Raw genomic sequence first — 19,306 nt, forward strand, 5'->3', positions numbered from 1 at the left:
AGCGAGTGTTGTAGGAACTGTAAACCACAAAAACTTTGATGGCGAGAGGAATGAAATAGGATAGGACCTGTGACGCCAAAGGGGGCCGGAAAAAGAAATGGACCAGAAAATGTCAGAGGCGGAGACTGCCGTGAGGGCTGAACCTGATTGGAGCAGGAAAATTGACCTGAGATGCTGTAGAGATTCCTAACACCAGACATCCGGCATTGACTAGCCCCTCCCACCTAGGCAGACCCCCTAGATCGCTCCCGACTATTCTGAGATACGGAACCCGAGGAAGGAAGGTCCAAAGCTCCAAGGGATCTCAGCGGTCGTTCGCGCCACCTGCCTCGTCCCTTCCACAGGCTGACTGGGACCGGCGGCTGCCCTCACCTACGACTTGTGTTGCTTCCACCAGGGACAGAGGCGGCGACCCCAGCTCACGATGCGCTCCCAGATCACCTCCCAGGGCTTCACAGTCACAGCCATCTTGGTGGGTTTGGCTGCGCCCAAAGCCTAGCCTTGAAAGTTCCATGTAGTTCATTCCCAGGCCCAGGACCAACCACCAGCCCTGACAAGTCCCTGTGTCAATGGGGGAGGAAGTGGCCAATTGAGTGCCTGATTTTTTTTTCCAGGAATCTTAGGTTCTCTTCCGTTTGGGTGTTGCATACTACTATTTCTGCCGCACCTTCTCCACTCCCTACTTAATAAACTCGGATCCACTTGCAATTTTATCAGTTCATTCTCAGTCTCACCCACAAGGTGTCTGGTCTTTGGTTTTAGGTGTAAACGCACTAAACACTGCACAGACCCTTACAAATTATATGACCTACTGATGCCCAAACTTTCCTGCAGCAAGGGCACTCATAAAGAGCAGAGATTCCCTAGGATGATACTGTTTGGGAGAGGGAAGAGGATCTTTCCAATAATTTCCAAACTTGCAGTAGACAAGCCTTCCTTAAGACTAGGCCTGCCCTGGTCCTGACAGAGGCAGGGGTTCAGTCCTCCCCTGTGCTTCTGCTCCTCACACCCCTCCCACCTCCTGAGAGCACCCAAGACCCCATGAATCTAGACCATCCTGCTGTGCTTGTTGCTGCATTTAACAGAATGGGGAACGGGCTCAGACATCAGTCTGGTGGGGTGGACAGGGCACCGTTCCGGAGCCTGTCAGTGGTTTGTGTGCCTGGTGTCTTGGAGTTATGGAAGAAAGGAGGCTGGGGACCTGAGCAAACTCTGCAAGACAGGCCACCTGTCACTTTTGCATTCATGTGCACTGTCAAACAGGTGTTCCTGGTCTGTGGTTGCTGTCAGCTCAGAAGTGCCGATTTGGACCTAGTTCCTTTCCTGTGTGGCTCCATTAATTCCAACACAGGCTGCAAGCAGCCAGAATGGGAAAAAGTGGGTAAAGAAGACACACCCACTTCTGGATCACCCTAACACAGTCTAGATTTGAGGAGTGCGTGACTGGGGTCAGCTACATTGCTTGCCCACCCTGTGGTCTCTCAGCTTAAGGCAAAGGTAATGTGTACAGAGCAGTACACTGTGGTGTCCCTTGCCTCAAGACTCAAGGATATAGATTGATAAGGACTATGGCACAACTAAAGAGGATGGTTACAATTTTTAAAATGTTTTTTAAGGTTTTACTAAGTTTTCATTTTACTTTTAAAGACAGGGGAAGGGAGTGAGAAAGAGAGGGAGAGAAACATCAATGTGTGGTTGCCTCACATGGCTCCCACTGGAGACCTGGTCAACAACCCAGGCATATGTCCTGACTGGGAATTGAACCAGTGACCCTTTGGTTTACAGCCCTTGCTCAATCCACTGAGCTACACCAGCCAGGGTTTCAATTTTTTAAATGTTTTCAATGGATTTAGAGAGGAAGGGAGCAAGAAGAACATCATGTTGTTGTTCTATTCACTTATGCACTCACCAGTTACTTCCTGTATGTGCACTGACCAGATTTTTGAAGCAACAACCTTAATGTATCAGGACAAAGCTCTAACCACCTGAACTACCCAGCAAGGCAAAAAAAAAAAAAAAAAGTGCCGGGCTCCAAACCAAAAGGTCACTGGTTAGATTACCAGTCTGGGACTTACCTGGGTTGAGGACCAGGTAGGTCCCTAGTTGGGGACCTGCAAGAAGCAACAAATCTGTTTCTCTTGCACATTGATGTTTCTCTCCCTCTTCCTCCCTTCTGTCCCCTCTCTCTAAAAATAAATAAAATCCTAAAAATAATTAAAGTTATTTTTAAACAATTATTTTTTAGTTAGTTGACATACAATTTCATGTTTCAGGTGTGTAACATAGTGATTATGTAACCAGAAAAGACCGGCGTTCGGGCTGCCTGTCACTACCAAATCCAATAAGCAATGACAGTGATGGAATCTTTTATAGGCGCTTTATCCAGATGGCCGGAGATCCCAGAAGATGGCGGGTTCATACCCTAACAAACCATCTCCCTCTTTCTTTCCCAGTCAGGTCTTTTATAAGGGGGTTGGAGGAGGGCAAACAAGGTGTCAGCGAAAGCCTTTGAAATTCAACAGTTGCCTCCAGGGGGGAAGGGTAGTCGCTTGCTTCTTCCTGGTACAAACGTCTTCAGACTGAGGTAATCTCCAGCCAGTGACCCAGGAGGTCAACTGCTGAATCCCAGGTGCCAGGATGGGCCTTATCTGTAGTTACTGAAACAAAAACTTAACATACACATTACTTGCTGGATTTATGACTATTTACCTTAAGCTAAATTTTCCCAAGTCTTAAACCCCTATCAATTAGACATTTCTATACCTTACAAAGTAATACCCCAGTTAGTACCCATCTGACACCATCACACTTATTACAGTATCATTGACTATATTCCCTATGCTGTACTTTATATTCCTGGGTAGTCACTATTTTTTAACTGTTACCATTACTGTGTACCCTTAAAAAGCTATGTTGAACTCAATCATAAAACTCAGATTTGACCTTATTTGGAAATAGGGTCTTTACAGACCCCAATGAAAATGAGGTTAAGGCGGGCCCCAGTCCAACATGACTAGTTTTCCTGATAAAAAAGGGGAAATCGGGACAAAGACAGACAGACGCATATAGAGGACAGGCCATGCGAAGGTGAACTCAGGATTGTAGTGATGCATCTACAGGCCAAGGACCTCAGAGGTGGCGGGGAGACAGAGGAAGCCAAAACGACCTTCCCCTGGGACATGGCCCTGCTGACACCTGGACTTCCCGCCTCCAGGAGAGACGGGCACTCTGTTGCTCTAAGCCACATGCCACATGTGGCGGGCATTGTCACAGTAGTTCTGGGAACTAAATCCGCTGGCAGCGACTCTAGTCTTTTTAGTCACTGTGCAGGTCACAGTATTTTGAAAGAAGCCACATCTGCAATCTCTGCTGCAGGGCAAGAAGGTGTGGTCACCTTTGGATCTTTCTCCCAAACCCACAGGAGGGCACAGCTGAAGGAGAGCCCTGGGCCCTCCACAGGCACAGCGCCCCGGCCAATCCCACAGAAGGGAGCTGGCAGAGGCCTCCTTCACTGGCCTCTCTGCCAGGCTGAGACGAGCCTCCACGGGGCGCCCCGACTCTGGCCTCTGCCCCCCCCCACTTCAAGCCCCTGACCTTCTGGGAGCCTTGTGCTTTCACCTGCGTGATGGTGCAGGAGGGTACACCCAGAGGGCCCCCAAAAGAAGGATTTGTAATGGGGTTCTGAACTCAAGGTGTCCAGGGAATATTATAAAGATACATAGAATGTCCTCACCCTCCACTACAGGTGTGATTTGGGGGAAGGGACACTTGGAGCAGGGCCATTCAGAGCTGTTTTGCATAGCAACTAACCTTTGCAGCTAACCTCTGCCATGGTCATTTAACATATCTATAACCTTTAACTGGTTGCATAGATACGTTAAATAGCTGTGGCCACACTCTGAGCCAAGGGGATGGAAGGAACTTCCCCTAGTTACAGCACCTAGGAGGCCACCCCCCTAGTTACAGTGCCTGCGTGAAAGCTTGGATATCTCGGTTGGCTCCATGACATGGGGCCACCCCTGAGCAGACTCATAATGAAGCCCAGTAAAGCTGGAAGGATATTTAAACCCAAACTCAGCACCCATTAAAGAGAAGCACGCCATTGCAGCCGTGTGAGGAGGACCACGCACTTTTGGCACAGGGGGACACCCCCCCCTCCCCGCAGCCATGAGAAAAATCACCAAGCGGCTTTAGCAAAGAATCATCACGCAGCATTAGCTGGGGATCCCGGCACCACAGCTGGTGGTGCTGGGAACCGAGGGAGTCCTACCAGCCAAGCACAGATTACTAGGAAGAACTTGAACCTGCCTAAGCCACGGACTTAAACTTCTTTCCCTGAGATATGGTACCCCAAACTGGGCAAAGGGGGGAAAAAGACTGTGTGTGTTTGTGGGTGTTTTAAGGGACTTTGGGATTTTAACAAAGACATTAAACCATTACTCTTAAGGCTGTGTAACTTGAATAAATAACTCCTTTCCTTTTCACCAATCCCTAACATGGAGAGCTATAATTCTCTGGCCTAGGAAAAGGCAAACCTAGTACAGGGGGACCCCAGAAGAAATGGAGATCAATTTGGTAGCACTGTGGGACCCTCTTCCCTGGTGCTCAATCGGGGAGGATCATGGGAGACTACATGCGCAGTAAAGCCCACCAAAACTAGCCAGGAAGGATCTGCCCTATAAGAATAAAGTCCTTCCAGCCCATAAGTCAATCTCTGCTTGGAGTTGGCCTGCTCCCATGTTCTCTGCTATAAACTCTGGGTGTTTGGTTCAATTCTTTGTCCCAATCACTAAAAACCTGGTCACCTGTGCCCACCTATAACAATGGGAACACCAGGATCCCCATCTCACAGGCTGGTTCAAGGATCAGGAGAGGTCAAGGTGGCAACGGCATTCCGTGAGAGGGGCGGGTTCTTTCCTCCTAGGGGTGGAGGCAGCAGACCCAGGCAACCGGGGACCCCACTTCCAGCTGGGTGCTCCTGGGTTTCCAAGGGAAGAGCCTCATCTCTCAAGGCCATGAGGCTCAGGAAGCTCTAAGCACAAACTGAGCCCTGACACCATTTGTGGCTTCCAGAGAAATGAGAATGGCAATAAATAAGTGTAAAAAGAGTCAACAACACACCCTTTAAGCCAAGAAAATAATACATCGGAAGGGACAGTCACAACTCTGTGGACTGAGAGGTGGTGTGAGGGGCTGGGCCACAGGGCCAGGAGGGAATGAGGGTGAGAGGGCGAGTGTGTTCCCTGCCCAGCCCGGGGCCATGGGGAGAGAGGGAGTGGGCTGTGCAGCAGCTGCTGCAGGCTTCTCTCCCCTCTGCCAGAAGCAGCTGCTCCTCCTCTGCCCCGGGCCTGCCCAAGCTCTGTGGCCGTGCTGGTGGCAGGCCCCTAGCGGGACAGCGGCGTCTGCTTCAGGGACATGAGCACGGAGCGCAGGCGGGACACGTCTTTGCACTGCTTGCTGCTCTTGGGGTTGAAGTCACACAGCTGGGCCACCTTCTCCCACTCTGTGCCTGGGCTGTCCTCCTTGGATTCCTTCACGAAAGCCTCCTCAGATGCCCTGTGGGAGGAGATGGGACACAGGTCTCAGAGCCTCGGAGCCGACTGCCATTGCCCTGCATCAGTGATGCTCTGCCCCTGCTGAGCGAGGCTGCTTTGCCCCACCTACTCTGGGCTACTTTTGTAACAGGGGGCAGCCAAGAGGAGGAGCCCCAAATAGGGATTTGGAATGGGGTCCAGAACTCAAGGTGTCCAGGAAATATTAGGATCTCCTCACCCACCCCCAGGTGTAGATTGGGGAAGGGACAAATGGAGCAGGGCCATTGAGAGCTGTTTTCTGTAGCAACAGCCTTGCAGCTAACCTCTGGCATGGTCATTTAACATATCTATAACCTTTAACTGGTCACATAGATATGTTAAATAGCTGTGGCCATGCTCTGAGCTAGGGGAATGGAAGTAACTTCCCCACCAAGACATAACTGGAGGGCAGGTCCCCCAAGTTACAGTGCCTGCATGGGTGCTTGGAGAAGATTGGCTCCATGACATGGGGCCTCACCTGCCCAGACTCACAATGGCAGCCCAGTAAAGCTGGAAGGATATGAGTGCTGGCAGGTGTAACTGATTGTAGGAGGAGTCGGAAATGGGGCTGCAGAGGAAGATTGGTGCGGAGATTTAAACCCAGACTCGACAGCCATTGGAGAGAGAGGACCACTCAGTCTTTAGCAGAGTGGGGACTCCCGCAGCCCTGTGAGAGAGAATCACCATGCGGCTTTAGCAGAGAATCCCCCTCCTTGCAGCCATTGCAGAGAGAGGACCACAGACACGTAAGGGAGAACCACATGGCTTTGCCAGAGTGGGGACTCCCTCAGCTTTAGTAGGGGGAACCACCACCCAGCTTTAGCAGAGGTCCCAGCGACACAGCTGATGGTGCCAGGAACCGAGGGAGGCCTCCTAGCTGCCAAGGATTACTGGGAAGAACCAGGGTCTGCCTGAGCCTCGGACTTCTATTTCTTTTCCTGAGATATGGTACCCCAGACTGGGCAAAGGGGGAAGGAAGGACTATGTGTGTTTGTGGGTGTTTTAAGGGACTTTGGGACTTTGATGAAGACATTAGGTCACTACTTTAAGCCTGTATAGCATTAAATAAACATTTACTTTCCTTTTCACGAATCTCTGGCATAAAGAGACGTCTTGCCTCTGGCGGCGGGACATAACGAACCTGGGAGGTTCCTTTCAGGTAATAGTATATCGTCCTTGGCTCCCCTTGGACCCCCTGTTGTGCTTTGTAACACTTTGTCTGGAGGTCTCCTCCCTAGCCCTGTACCCTCTGATCTCAGGTCCCAGGAGCAGCCTTGGCATCAGGCAAAGCCTAGATTGGTCCTGCCTCAGGGCCTCTGCACTTGTTGCCTCTTGTGGGAATGCTATTCCACCAGACGGACTGCTCACGGCCTGTTGTTTCTCATCATTATCATTCCGGATTGAGTATCTCCTGCCCTGTGGGGTGGCCCCTGCACAGCTGATCCTCCAACGTGGTCAGAGGTTGGTGGTGGCAGCCAGTCCTTGCAGCTGATCAACCTTGGGGTAAATTGCTCCCACTGACATGCCAACAGCAATCAAGGCTCAACTACAAGAACTGCATATACACAGCCCACATTGGTTTGCAGGGGTTTGGCACACCCAAGCACCCTGCCTTGGTGATCAAGGCGGCTGTCCACTGGACCCCACAGAATACCCACTCCACAGCAGCTCTACCTAACACACAGGAAAAACACACAGAGCCTGCCCAACTGAGGAAACAGAGAAATGGCTCCCAAATGAAAAACAACAACAAAAACAACAACAAAAAAAAAACAGAGCAAAACTCCAGAGAGAGAACTAAACACAAAGGAGACGAGCGATCTACTAGAGGCAGAGTTCAAAACTGTTCATAAGGGTGCTGCTCAGCGCATTCTGTGAGTGCCTCAGCAGCATAAAAAAGGCTGAGTGAGAAATGAAGAATGCACTAACTTAAATAAAAAATAATTTATAGGGAATCAGCAATAGAGTAGATGAAGCTGACAGTCAAAACAGCAATTTGGAATATAAGGAAACAAAAAATACCCAATCAGAACAGCAAAAATGAGAAAAAGAAAAAAAAACAATGGAGACAGTGCAGGAACCCTCTAGGACAACCAACATTCACATCATGGCCATGCCTCAGGGACAAGAGGGAGAGCAAGACATTGGAAACCTATATGAAAGAATAAGGGCAGAAGACGTCCCTAACCTGATGAAGGAAAGAGACACACAAGTCCAGGAAGCACAGACAGTTACAAATAAGATGAACCCAAAGAGGCCCACTCCAAGACACATAACTAAAATGCAAATAGTTAAAGACAAACAGAGAATCTTAAAAGCAATAAGAGAAAGGCAGTTAGTTACCTACAAGGGAGTTCCCATAAGAATGTTGGCTGGATTCTCAACAAAAACTGCAGGCTTGAGGAAATTGGCAAGACATATTCAAAATGATGAAAAGCAGGGCCCTACAATCAAGATTACTCTACCCAGCAAAGCTATTACTTAGAATCAAAGTGAGGCAGGAGACAGCATAGGAAGAACTCTGAGACTGCAATACTGTCACTGGCCAGCATTTAGTGCCCTGGTTGCCAGGAAATGCCTTTTACCAATTAGGTAGAATGAAGAGTAAACCGAGGCAGGAAGGAGGAAGGAGACAAGTCCCACATGCTAACTCAGCAGTCCTAAGCCTGGTCCGATAATATTGCTGGGTGTTCCAACATCACAAGAAACACTGTATTAGCAAGAAAGAAGGAAAGTCCTTGAAATTCTATGTAACATTTCCACTATCTGGGAAAGAAAGCCTTGAAACTGTGCTTTCATCCCAAGGCCTGAATGTGGGAGAGGGTCCCCGGTGCCCAAAGAAAGAGCCCATAAAACAGCTTTGGTGAATTGCCTACCTCTGGTCACTGTTTTACTAGGGAGTCCCTGGTGCTTACAGAAATAGCCCATAAGTAACTTTGGAAAGTGCCCCAATTTTAATTAACTGCCTCCTGTCACGTATTTATTTTACAAGATGAACAAATAGGATCTGGAGCAAGATAAGGATTTGGGCTAACAGTCCCCCACACATACCTAAGTTTGGGTAGTCACATTCCCCCCTGGAAAGCTGGCACCACATTTACCCGTTAATCAATATGTAATTTTTTCCCTCCTATCCCACCAACTATGTAAGTCCTGAGAACAAAAGACTCGCCCTCTCTCTCGCCCTCTCTCTCGGGGGCTCAGGGGGCTCTTGGCTCTCGGGCCACAGTGCCTCTGGCCACCTGGCCTCAAGCTGCCCAGGGGCGTGCCATCCTGGTCTTCAGCCACTCTTGCTTTTCTCACCCTGCTTTGCCCTGAAATGTTGCCTTTTACCCCCTACTCTACCCAGTCCTCTTCTCTTCCATAGGAACAGGCCACTAATAAACTGGTTACACACCACTAGATTTGCTGATATGTAATTCTTTACATGCGTCAGCAAGAACCAGGTCTCTCTCGTCAACAAAAGGACAGATAAAGAGCTTCCCAGACAAGAAAAAGCTAAAGTTCATCACCACCAAACCAGTATTATATAAATGTTAAAGGGTCTTCTTTAAGAAGAATAAAAAATAAGGACAATAAAATGGCAATACATATCAACAAATGAATCTTAAAATAGCAAAAACCAGTCAGAACAGAAACAGACTCATAGAGAATATTCTATCGGTTGCCAGATGGGAGGGGATTTGGTGGATGAGAGAAAAGGGTGAAGGGGTTAGGAAGTGCCAAGTGATTGTTACAGAACTGTCCTGGGGATGTAAAGTGCAGCACAGGAGAAAAGTGAATCGGATCTGATGACAATAGATGCTGTCAGACAGGTGCCACATTTATTGGGATAATCACTTAGTAAGTTGTGATATATGTCAAATGTGATCGGAAAATAAAAATGATTAACTTGGAAAAATAAAAATAATAAAGATCTTCAAGTCCAAACTTTCAAAGTCTTCCATGTGCTAATGATCACCAGTGGAACAGTAATGGAGATAGAATCAGCCACATCCCCAGCATGTCTGATGGCAGAAGTGTTGTCAGCCCAGGATGACTGTCATCTCTGTGAGGCCACAGCCTTGGGACTGTTCCATCTTTGCTTTCCGTTGGAATCAAACTTATACAGAGATCTGATCAGAACACTGGGGAGGAACAGGGAGGGGTCGTAGGCGGAGTTTGCCTAGGCAATAGTAAACAGTCTAGGACCGGATTGGCTGAGTTGAATGCCTCCACAGTACAAGCAATTATGAGCAAAATCCCAAGGATGGCTGGATGATCATGCTGCAGTTGCCTGTGCTTCCCAGCGGATGGTATTTTGAATACAAAGAAACTTGGGGCATAATCTAGGATCAGGGTGGCCTGGCAGAGGGTGGCAGGGTTACTCTTCTTTGGGTGTTCTAGAGGCCAGGCCCTGAGGCAGATTCTGCCATTCTCCAAAACTGTGTAGCTTTTGTATCTCATGTTGTTTTAGTTTGTAAACTAACCCTATAGAAATGAGATATTTAAATCTAATGGGGGGCCCTGGCTGGAGTGTCTCAGTGGATTGAGTGCCAGCCTGTGAACCCCAAAGTTGCTGGTTTGATTCCCGGTCAGTGCACATGACCGGGTTGTGGACCCGGTTGGGGGCGTGTGAAAGGCAACCAATTAATGTATCTCTCACACATTGATGTTTCTCTCCCTCCCTTCCTATCTAAAAATAAAAATAAATAAAATCTTAAAACTAGTCCTGGCTGGCGTGGCTCAGTGGATTGAGTGCCTACTTGCAAACCAAAAGGTCACTGGTTTGATTCCCAGTGAGGGCACATGTTTGGGTTGCTCCCCAGTTTGGGGCGTGTGAGATGCAACACCATTTGATGGCTCTCTCCCTGTCTCTCCCCTCCCTTTCCCTCTCTGTAAAAATAAAATAAATAAAATCTTTAAAAATAAATAAATAAATTATCCCAGAGCAAAAAGAATAAAGAAAAGTATTCTAATTTTTTAAATTATTTGTTTAAAAAAAATCTTAAAATCAACAGGGGACTGCTAGAAGTCAGGTGTTTGAGCAGTCTCAATTTGTAACAGGGTGCAGCCAAGAGGGGGACCCCAAATAGGGATTTGGAATGGGGTCCAGAACTCAAAGTGTTCAGGAAATATTAGTATCTCCTCACCACCACCGCCCCCCGCCCCACAGGTGTGGATTGGGAGAAGGGACAAATGGAGCAGGGCCATTGAGAGCTGTTTCCTGTAGCAACAGCCTTGCAGCTAACCTCTGGCATGGTCATTTAACATATCTATAACCTTTAACTGGTCACATAGATATGTTAAATAGCTGTGGCCATGCTCTGAGCCAGGGGAATGGAAGTAACTTCCCCACCAAGACATAACTGGAGGGCAGGTCCCCCAAGTTACAGTGCCTGGGAGGGAGCTTGGAGATGATTGGCTCCATGACACGGGGCCACACCTGCCCAGACTCACAATGGCAGCCCAGTAAAGTTGGAAGGATATGAGAGGGTTAGCAAGTATAGCCGATGGTGAGAGGAGTCGGAAATGGGGCTGCAGAGGAAAATTGGTGCGGAGATTTAAACCCAGACACAGCAGCCATTGGAGGGAGAACCACGCTGTTTTGGCTGAGTGGGGACTCCCTCAGCCCTGGGAGAGAGAGCCACATGGCTTGGCCAGAGTGGGGACCCCTGCAGCTTTAGAAGGGGAAACCACCACTGGGTTTTAGCAGAGGTCCCAGCAACACAGCTGATGGTGCCAGGAACCGAGGGAGGCCTACCAGCCGAGACGGATTACTGAGAAGAACTGGGGGCTGCCTAAGCCACAGACTTCTATTTCTTTTCCTGAGATACAGCACCCCAGACTGGGCAAAGGGGGAAGGAAGGCCTGTGTGTTTGTGGGTGTTTTAAGGGACTTTGGGATTTTGATGAAGATATTAGGTCACTACTTTAAGTTTGTATAGCATTAAATAAACATTCTTTTTCACGAATCTCTAGCATAGAGAGGTGTCTCCTCTGGCGGCGGACATAACGAACCTGGGGGGTTCCTTTTGGGTAACAGTATATTGTCCCAGGCCCCCCTTGTTGTTCTGTAACAAATTGACAGGCTTCAGTGACTAATGCATGTGGAAAAAGGTGTTATTAACACCAAAGGTAAAACCATGAAGGTTCTAAATAAATACTTCTTTTCTTTATCACCAAACCTTTGCCTCTGAAATTTTGCCTAGCAGGGGTGTCCAACCTTTTGGCGTCTCTGGGCCACATTGGAAGAAGAGTTGTCTCAGGCCACACATTAAATACACAAACACAAAAACTGATGAGCAAACAAAAGTTTTAAGTACATTTATAATTTTGTGTTGGGCGGCATCATGGCCATCCTGGGCTGCACGCTGTGAGCGCTGGTTGGACACCCCTGGTAGAGGGTGGCATCTGGCAGCAGGGCCACACTTTCCGTTCAGTAACAAAACCAAACCAGCCTGTGCTGATGATGTGGATCCAACTACAAGAATGAGAGGGAATGAAGTCGGTCAATCACAGCCTCCAGTTCCTCTGCAAACAGGTGCCAATGAGAACCTCACAAGCCCCACCCTAACTGGTATGGCTCAGTGAATTGCACACCAGCCTGGGAACCGAAAGGCTGCAGGTTTGATTCCCAGTTAAAGTACAGATCTGGGGTGCGGACCAGGTCCCCAGTTGGGGGTATGTGAGAGGTAAATGATCAATGTCCCTCTCCCTCTTTCTCCTTCCCTCCCCCCTCTCTTTAAAAAAATTCTATCAAGAGGAACAACAAATTGATGTTTCTCTCCCTCCTCATTCCTCTCTTTAAAATAAAAAATTTATATATATATATATATATATATATTTTAAAGATTTTATTTATTTATTTTAGAGAGAGGGGAAGGGAAGGAGAAAGAGAGGGAGAGAAGTATCAATGTGCAGTTGCCTCTCGCATGCCCCCTACTGGGGACCTGGCCTACAACCCAGGCATGTGCCCTGACTAGGAATCAGACTGGCAACCCTTTGTTTCGCAGCCCATGCTCAATCCACTGAGCTACACAAGCCAGGGCTGTATATGTGATTCTTATGAGAATCACTGAGATACACTAAAGACAGAAAGTCGAGGGATTCTACATTGGATGTGTGGCCATCCAAACCCTTTTATGTTCAGGAGGGCAACTAAAAATCTCAGACAGATGAGAGGAAGGATGTATGAAGAGTTCCACAGTAGTACTGCTTTCATGTGAAATTTACTCCCTTCCATTTCAATGTTCAGTCTCTATAGCCTTAATAGACATGAAATTGATTTGTCACTGGGAAGATTAAATGAAACGATGGAATCTCTAAAAATCTGTTTATCCTCAAATTCTTCAGAAGCTGAAATGCATGCCTAAGATTTAATGATTTATTTTTCTATCCTCTTAGGGTCCTGGACATTTGCGGGGCGGGGGGGGGGGGGGGCTGGACACCAGAAAGTTTATTTGTGTGTTTTTTTTAATTTACTTAATACTTATTGTATTTTTTTCCATTACCATTTAGGGGACCTGGACATTTCTGACCTCCCTTCACACTCTTGAGTTTAGTCAGTACAGTTAAAATGCCCCATCTGGGGACACAGTCCCTGGACTGTGAGCCCCGAACCAGCTCACCTCTTCCCTCTGAACTTCGGGTTTCTACCTATAAAAGGAAGACATCCGAGGACCCATTCCAGCTCTGACTGTACAGGATGGAGACCTACAGGAGTGTGGCCAGCACCTGCCATTTAGCGCATGGGGTTTCCGCAGGAGCTCCTGAGGCCCATCCTCTGCATCCACCTCCACGGCCTTCACCTGCAGAGGCCAGAGACTGGCAGACAAAGAAAAGATCCTGCATGCAGGAAAATTCTAGAGGCTGCTGACTTGCCCTACACAACCGCATGATCCCTAAGGATCCACATACAAGGTCAAGCAGGAATAGGTGACAAAGAGAACCACTGCCCTGGAGGCTTCACGGTTCAAGAGATCCAAGCAAGCACTTCTTCCGTGCCTATTTATGAAACTGGCATAATACCCCTTGCTTGCCTCACTGCAAATGAAACAATGCACCTTGAAAGTGCTTTATAATTTACAATGAGGGAGAGACTTCAGATACTTTCTCTGTAAGGAGGAACAACCTGATGGAGCTTGGCTACAGCTTCACATTTGTTCTAGAAACAGTATTGTCATTTCCCTCTGGTGTGAAATATAAAAAGAAACTCACCTAAAGGCAATGGGACAAGTTCAATCACCAAACCCACTTCGTAGGTTAACCATTTATTTACTTAATTGATTTTAGATAGAGGGAGAGAAAGAGAAACACTGATTTGTTGTTCCACTCATTGATGCACTCATTGGTTGATTCCTGTATGTGCCCTGACCACGGATCGAACCCACAACCACAGCATATGGTGATGTCACTCTAAACAACTGAGTTTTCTGGACAAGATTATTTATTAAGCACTACTTACATCCTAAGCACCACTGGGGATTTAGTAGTGAACAAAACTGAAGTCCTTATCCCCAAGGAGATTATGTTCAGGAAAAGAGACACAGACAATAAACAGATAAATAAATATATAGTATACCATCAAGTATTTACAAGTGCTTTTGAATTTACAGATTCATCAAGTATTTACAAGTGCATTTGAATTTATAAATTCAAATAAAACTGGGAAGAATTAACTGGGAGGAAAAGGGTGCTATTTTTGAAAGGGTTGTCCAGAAAAAGGCTTATTCTGGAGAAACTAGCCCCAGGAAAGTTAAGACCAGGGACGATTAGATGACTGGAGAGAGGTATAAGGAAGAGTAAGTTAAGATTCCAAACCGTGGGGAGTCTTTTATTAGGAACGGTAAGGACAGAAAAAGATAAATTCTGGAAAATACCATTAAGATGCCAAGGGACCCAAACAGGTTAATTTCAGGGGAAAAAATAGAGGATAGGTGGACTTTAACCAATGTCCAATTTGTGCTGAGGAGGAAGTATGAAGGAAGTCTAAAAAAGACCCTCAACCAGGGCAACCGTACATTGATGTTTCTCTCCCTTTCTTTCTCCCTCCCTTCCACTCTCTCTAAAAGTAAATAAAATCTTTATAAGTAAATACATAAATAGGTAGATAAATAAAAAGGACCCTCAACCAGTCAGTGGAGGCTGACCGAGTTGGCTGTGTGAAATCGCGTACCTAAGAATGGCGTGAGAAACGTGGAACCGGGATCAAGTCCTGAAACCGAACTAAGTACCGCCGGGGGAGGTGGGGCAAAGGGCGGGGCAAGAGCCGAGACCCTGCCCAGTCAGTACTTTTTTCTCACAGTGGGGTACGCCTTGTTGGAATCCACAGCCAACCTCATCTCCGCCAGGTTCTGCCGCACAGGTCTGCCGTGGTCTCACGCATGTCGGATGTGACACCTACGGACAAAAAGAGGGAGATCGTGGAACTGTCAACTCACCGGCCGTTCAGGCCAGACCCCCTGCCTCCTGAAACCCGGCTGCCTCACCGCTCGATCCGTGGCGCTGCCTTCAGTCAAGCTTTCCGGTTAAGACGCTTCCGGTTAACACTGTAAGCGAATTTCTGCCTCTGGGCTTTCCCCCCCGGCCTTGGGCATCGCCGACCACCGCACCGGCAAATCAGTAGATCGCATCTTCACTTCCAGCACTTGGTGGGGCGGACTCCACCCTCGGGGCGCGTAGGGTTGGCGGGCATTTTGGGAACTGTAGTCCATCCCCTACCGATACAATGCTCATCACTATGACTCCCAGAATGCCGTAAGCGTCTGCGCCTGCGTACAAAGCTCAGCATATTTTCCTGCCCCTTTCATGACTTCAGCAGGAGGCGGAGTTGACGATACCCATTTTCTCCGGCTCCCTGTTGACCTAGACATGGCGACTCCTGGCCCTGTGACTCCAGAGGTGCCTTTTGAACCATCGCAGCCCCCGGTCATTGAGGGCTTTAGCCCCAGTGTCTACAGCAATCAGGAAACCTTCAAGGAAAAGTTCTTTCGCAAGACTCGCGAGAATCCCATGGTACCCATAGGTAAGCGGGTTCTGAAGGAACTTTAGATGGAGAGGCCAGTGCTTTCGGGGGGGAAGTAAAATAGGAAAGGACTGGGGAGCCGGGTAGGTCCGGAATGAGAACCGACCAGACGTGTGGCGACGGGGTCGGGCGGTGAGAGGTGAACCTGATTGGAGCAGGAGTGGGATGGGGCGGACTCTGTAACTCCCAGAACCCTGGTGGATCAACTCCTCCTACCTTTCCCTCCCGCCACCACGCGCTCCACGCACACACAACCTAACGACACCTGCTCCTGTACTGAGAAAGAAAGCCCAAAGTGGGGAGGGGACTCTGGGGATGGACCTGCCACTCCGCGCTTGCTTTGTATCCCTCCTCAGGCTGCCTGGGAACGGTGACCGCACTCACCTATGGCCTCTACTGCTTCCACCGGGGTCAGAGCCATCGCTCCCAGCTCATGATGCGCACCCGGATCGCCGCCCAGGGCTTCACGATCGCAGCCATCTTGGTGGGTTTGGCTGCATCCGCTCTTAAATCTCGACCCTGAACCCGCGGCCTGGTCTTGAAAGCTCCTTGGAGTTCATTCCCAGGCCCAGGAGCAACCACCAGTCCTTCCACCGGACTTGTTTCCTGACAAGCCCTTGTGTCAATGGGGGAGGAAGTGGCCAATTGAATATATGATTCCCCCCCACACACACTCTGCCAGGAATCCTAGGTTCTCTTCCGTTTGGGTGTTGCATACTACTATTTCGCCGCACCTTCTCCACTCCCTACTTAATAAACTCGGATCCACTTGCAATTTTATCAATTCATTCTCAGTCTCACCCACAAGGTGTCTGGTCTTTGGTTTTAGGTGTAAACGCACTAAACACTGCACAGACCCTTACAAATTATATGACCTACTGATGCCCAAACTTTCCTGCAGCAAGGGCACTCATAAAGAGCAGAGATTCCCTAGGATGATACTGTTTGGGAGAGGGAAGAGGATCTTTCCAGTAATTTCCAAACTTGCAGTAGACAAGCCTTCCTTAAGACTAGGCCTGCCCTGGTCCTGACAGAGGCAGGGGTTCGGTCCTCCCCTGTGCTTCTGCTCCTCACACCCCTCCCACCTCCTGAGAGCACCCAAGACCCCATGAATCTAGACCATCCTGCTGTGCTTGTTGCTGCATTTAACAGAATGGGGAACGGGCTCAGACATCAGTCTGGTGGGGTGGACAGGGCACCGTTCCGGAGCCTGTCAGTGGTTTGTGTGCCTGGTGTCTTGGAGTTAAGGAAGAAAGGAAGCTGGGGACCTGAGCAAACTCTGCAAGACAGGCCACCTGTCACTTTTGCATTCATGTGCACTGTCAAACAGGTGTTCCTGGTCTGTGGTTGCTGTCAGCTCAGAAGTGCCGATTTGGACCTAGTTCCTTTCCTGTGTGGCTCCATTAATTCCAACACAGGCTGCAAGCAGCCAGAATGGGAAAAAGTGGGTAAAGAAGACACACCCACTTCTGGATCACCCTAACACAGTCTAGATTTGAGGAGTGCGTGACTGGGGTTAGCTACATTGCTTGCCCACCCTGTGATCTCTCAGCTTAAGACAAAAGTAATGTGCGCACTGTGGAATCTTTTGGCCTCAAGATTCAAGAAATGGGCCCTGGCTGGTGTGGCTCAGTGGATTGAGGACCAGACTGCAAACCAAAGGGTCACCGGTTCAATTCCCAGTCAGGCACATACCTGGGTTGCAGGCCAGATCCCCAGTAGGAGGGATGTGAGGCAACCACACATTGATGTTTCTTTCCCTCTTTTTCTCCCTCCCCCTCTCTGGAAATAAATAAAATATTTTATAAAAATTTTAAAACGATTCAAGAAATTGATATGGATTGGTGAAGACTAGGGCACTTTTAAGGGGAATGGTCACTTTTTTTAAACTGGAGACATTGTGTCATCCCTCATAAAAGATACACTTAAATCCTAACCCCAGTACCTAAGATCTGACCTTATTTGGAAATAGGGTCTTTACAGAGGTAATCCAGTGAAAATGAGGTTAAGGTGGCCCCAATCCAACATGACTAGTTTTCCTGATAAAAAAGGGGGGATCCGGACAAAGACAGACAGATGCACATAGAAGACAGGCCATGCGAAGGTGAACTCAGGATTGTAGTGATGCATCTACAGGCCCAGGACCTCAGAGGTGGCTGGGAGACAGAGGAAGCCAAAACGACCTTCCCCTGGGGCATGGCCCTGCTGACACCTGGACTTCCCGCCTCCAGGAGAGACGGGCACTCTGTTGCTCTAAGCCACATGCCACATGTGGTGGGCATTGTCACAGCAGTTCTGGGAACTAAATCCGCTGGCAGCGACTCTAGTCTTTTTAGTCACTGTGCAGGTCACAGTATTTTGAAAGAAGCCACATCTGCAATCTCTGCTGCAGGGCAAGAAGGTGTGGTCACCTTTGGATCTTTCTCCCAAACCCACAGGAGGGCGCAGCTGAAGGAGGAGAGCCCTGGGCCCTTCACTGGCCTCTCTGCCAGGCTGAGATGAGCCTCCACGGGTGCCCCCACTCTGGCCTCTGGCCACCCCCCCCCCACACTTCAAGCCCCTGACCTTCTGGGAGCCTTGTGCTTTCACCTGCGTGATGGGAACACCAGGATCCCCATCTCACAGACTGGTTCAAGGATCAGGAGAGGTCAAGGTGGCAACGGCATTCCGTGAGAGGGGCGGGTTCTTTCCTCCTAGGGGTGGAGGCAGCAGACCCAGGCAACCGGGGACCCCACTTCCAGCTGGGTGCTCCTGGGTTTCCAAGGGAAGAGCCTCATCTCTCAAGGCCATGAGGCTCAGGAAGCTCTAAGCACAAACTGAGCCCTGACACCATTTGTGGCTTCCAGAGAAATGAGAATGGCAATAAATAAGTGTAAAAAGAGTCAACAACACACCCTTTAAGCCAAGAAAATAATACATCGGAAGGGACAGTCACAACTCTGTGGACTGAGAGGTGGTGTGAGGGGCTGGGCCACAGGGCCAGGAGGGAATGAGGGTGAGAGGGCGAGTGTGTTCCCTGCCCAGCCCGGGGCCATGGGAGAGAGGGAGTGGGCTGTGCAGCAGCTGCTGCAGGCTTCTCTCCCCTCTGCCAGAAGCAGCTGCTCCTCCTCTGCCCCGGGCCTGCCCAAGCTCTGTGGCCGTGCTGGTGGCAGGCCCCTAGCGGGACAGCGGCGTCTGCTTCAGGGACATGAGCACGGAGCGCAGGCGGGACACGTCTTTGCACTGCTTGCTGCTCTTGGGGTTGAAGTCACACAGCTGGGCCACTTTCTCCCACTCTGTGCCTGGGCTGTCCTCCTTGGATTCCTTCACAAAAGCCTCCTCAGATGCCCTGTGGGAGGAGATGGGACACAGGTCTCAGAGCCTCGGAGCCGACTGCCATTGCCCTGCATCAGTGATGCTCTGCCCCTGCTGAGTGAGGCTGCTTTGCCCCATCTACTCTGGGCTACTTTGTCTGGAAGTCTCCCCAGTCCTGTGCCCTCTGATCTCAGGTCCCAGGAGCAGCCTTGACATCAGGTGGACCCTAGGTTGGTCCTGCCTCAGGGCCTCTGCACTTGTCACGTCTTGTGGGAATGCTGTTCCCCCAGACCGACTGCTCACGGCTGCTTGCTTCTCTTTCAGGGCTGAGTGCAGGCCTCTCCTCCTTAGAGAGGTCTTCCCTTACCACCCCAGTTAAAGTGCCCTCCTGTCCCCCACCCCCACCCCTGCCGCAGCCTAAGCACTCTCAGGTT

The 19,306-nt window shown here is 49.2% G+C and overlaps 2 protein-coding genes and 1 long non-coding RNA gene across 6 annotated transcripts in view; 1 reads left to right on the forward strand and 2 right to left on the reverse strand.

The window, feature by feature from the left end:
- Positions 1–5,103: 5,103 nt before the first annotated feature.
- The window catches only part of CLTB (clathrin light chain B), a 31,494-nt gene continuing 17,291 nt past the window's right edge, over positions 5,104–19,306 (reverse strand). For 2 of the 4 annotated variants that reach the window (XM_036014660.1, XM_036014661.1), the window contains one exon: positions 5,104–5,556. In XM_036014660.1, coding sequence (XP_035870553.1) covers positions 5,385–5,556 — 172 coding nt within the window. In that variant the 3' untranslated portion in view covers positions 5,104–5,384. Of the gene's footprint in view, positions 5,557–18,445; positions 18,907–19,306 lie in introns of those variants that run through there. The other 2 variants (XM_028527864.2, XM_028527865.2) reach the window with 1 other exon arrangement.
- Positions 13,295–15,219, reverse strand: LOC118498018. The gene is made up of 3 exons (XR_004900540.1): positions 15,043–15,219; positions 14,846–14,953; positions 13,295–13,362 (listed from the first exon to the last, which is right to left on the reverse strand). It is a non-coding gene; the product is annotated as an uncharacterized LOC118498018 (long non-coding RNA).
- On the forward strand, positions 15,359–16,366 carry HIGD2A (HIG1 hypoxia inducible domain family member 2A). The gene is made up of 2 exons (XM_028527867.2): positions 15,359–15,578; positions 15,935–16,366. The coding sequence occupies exons 1-2, from the start codon at positions 15,362–15,364 to the stop codon at positions 16,099–16,101; spliced, it is 384 nt and encodes a 127-aa protein (XP_028383668.2). The 5' UTR covers positions 15,359–15,361; the 3' UTR covers positions 16,102–16,366.

The sequence above is a fragment of the Phyllostomus discolor genome, chromosome 13 (assembly GCF_004126475.2).
Source record: "Phyllostomus discolor isolate MPI-MPIP mPhyDis1 chromosome 13, mPhyDis1.pri.v3, whole genome shotgun sequence".
Lineage (NCBI taxonomy): Eukaryota > Metazoa > Chordata > Mammalia > Chiroptera > Phyllostomidae > Phyllostomus > Phyllostomus discolor.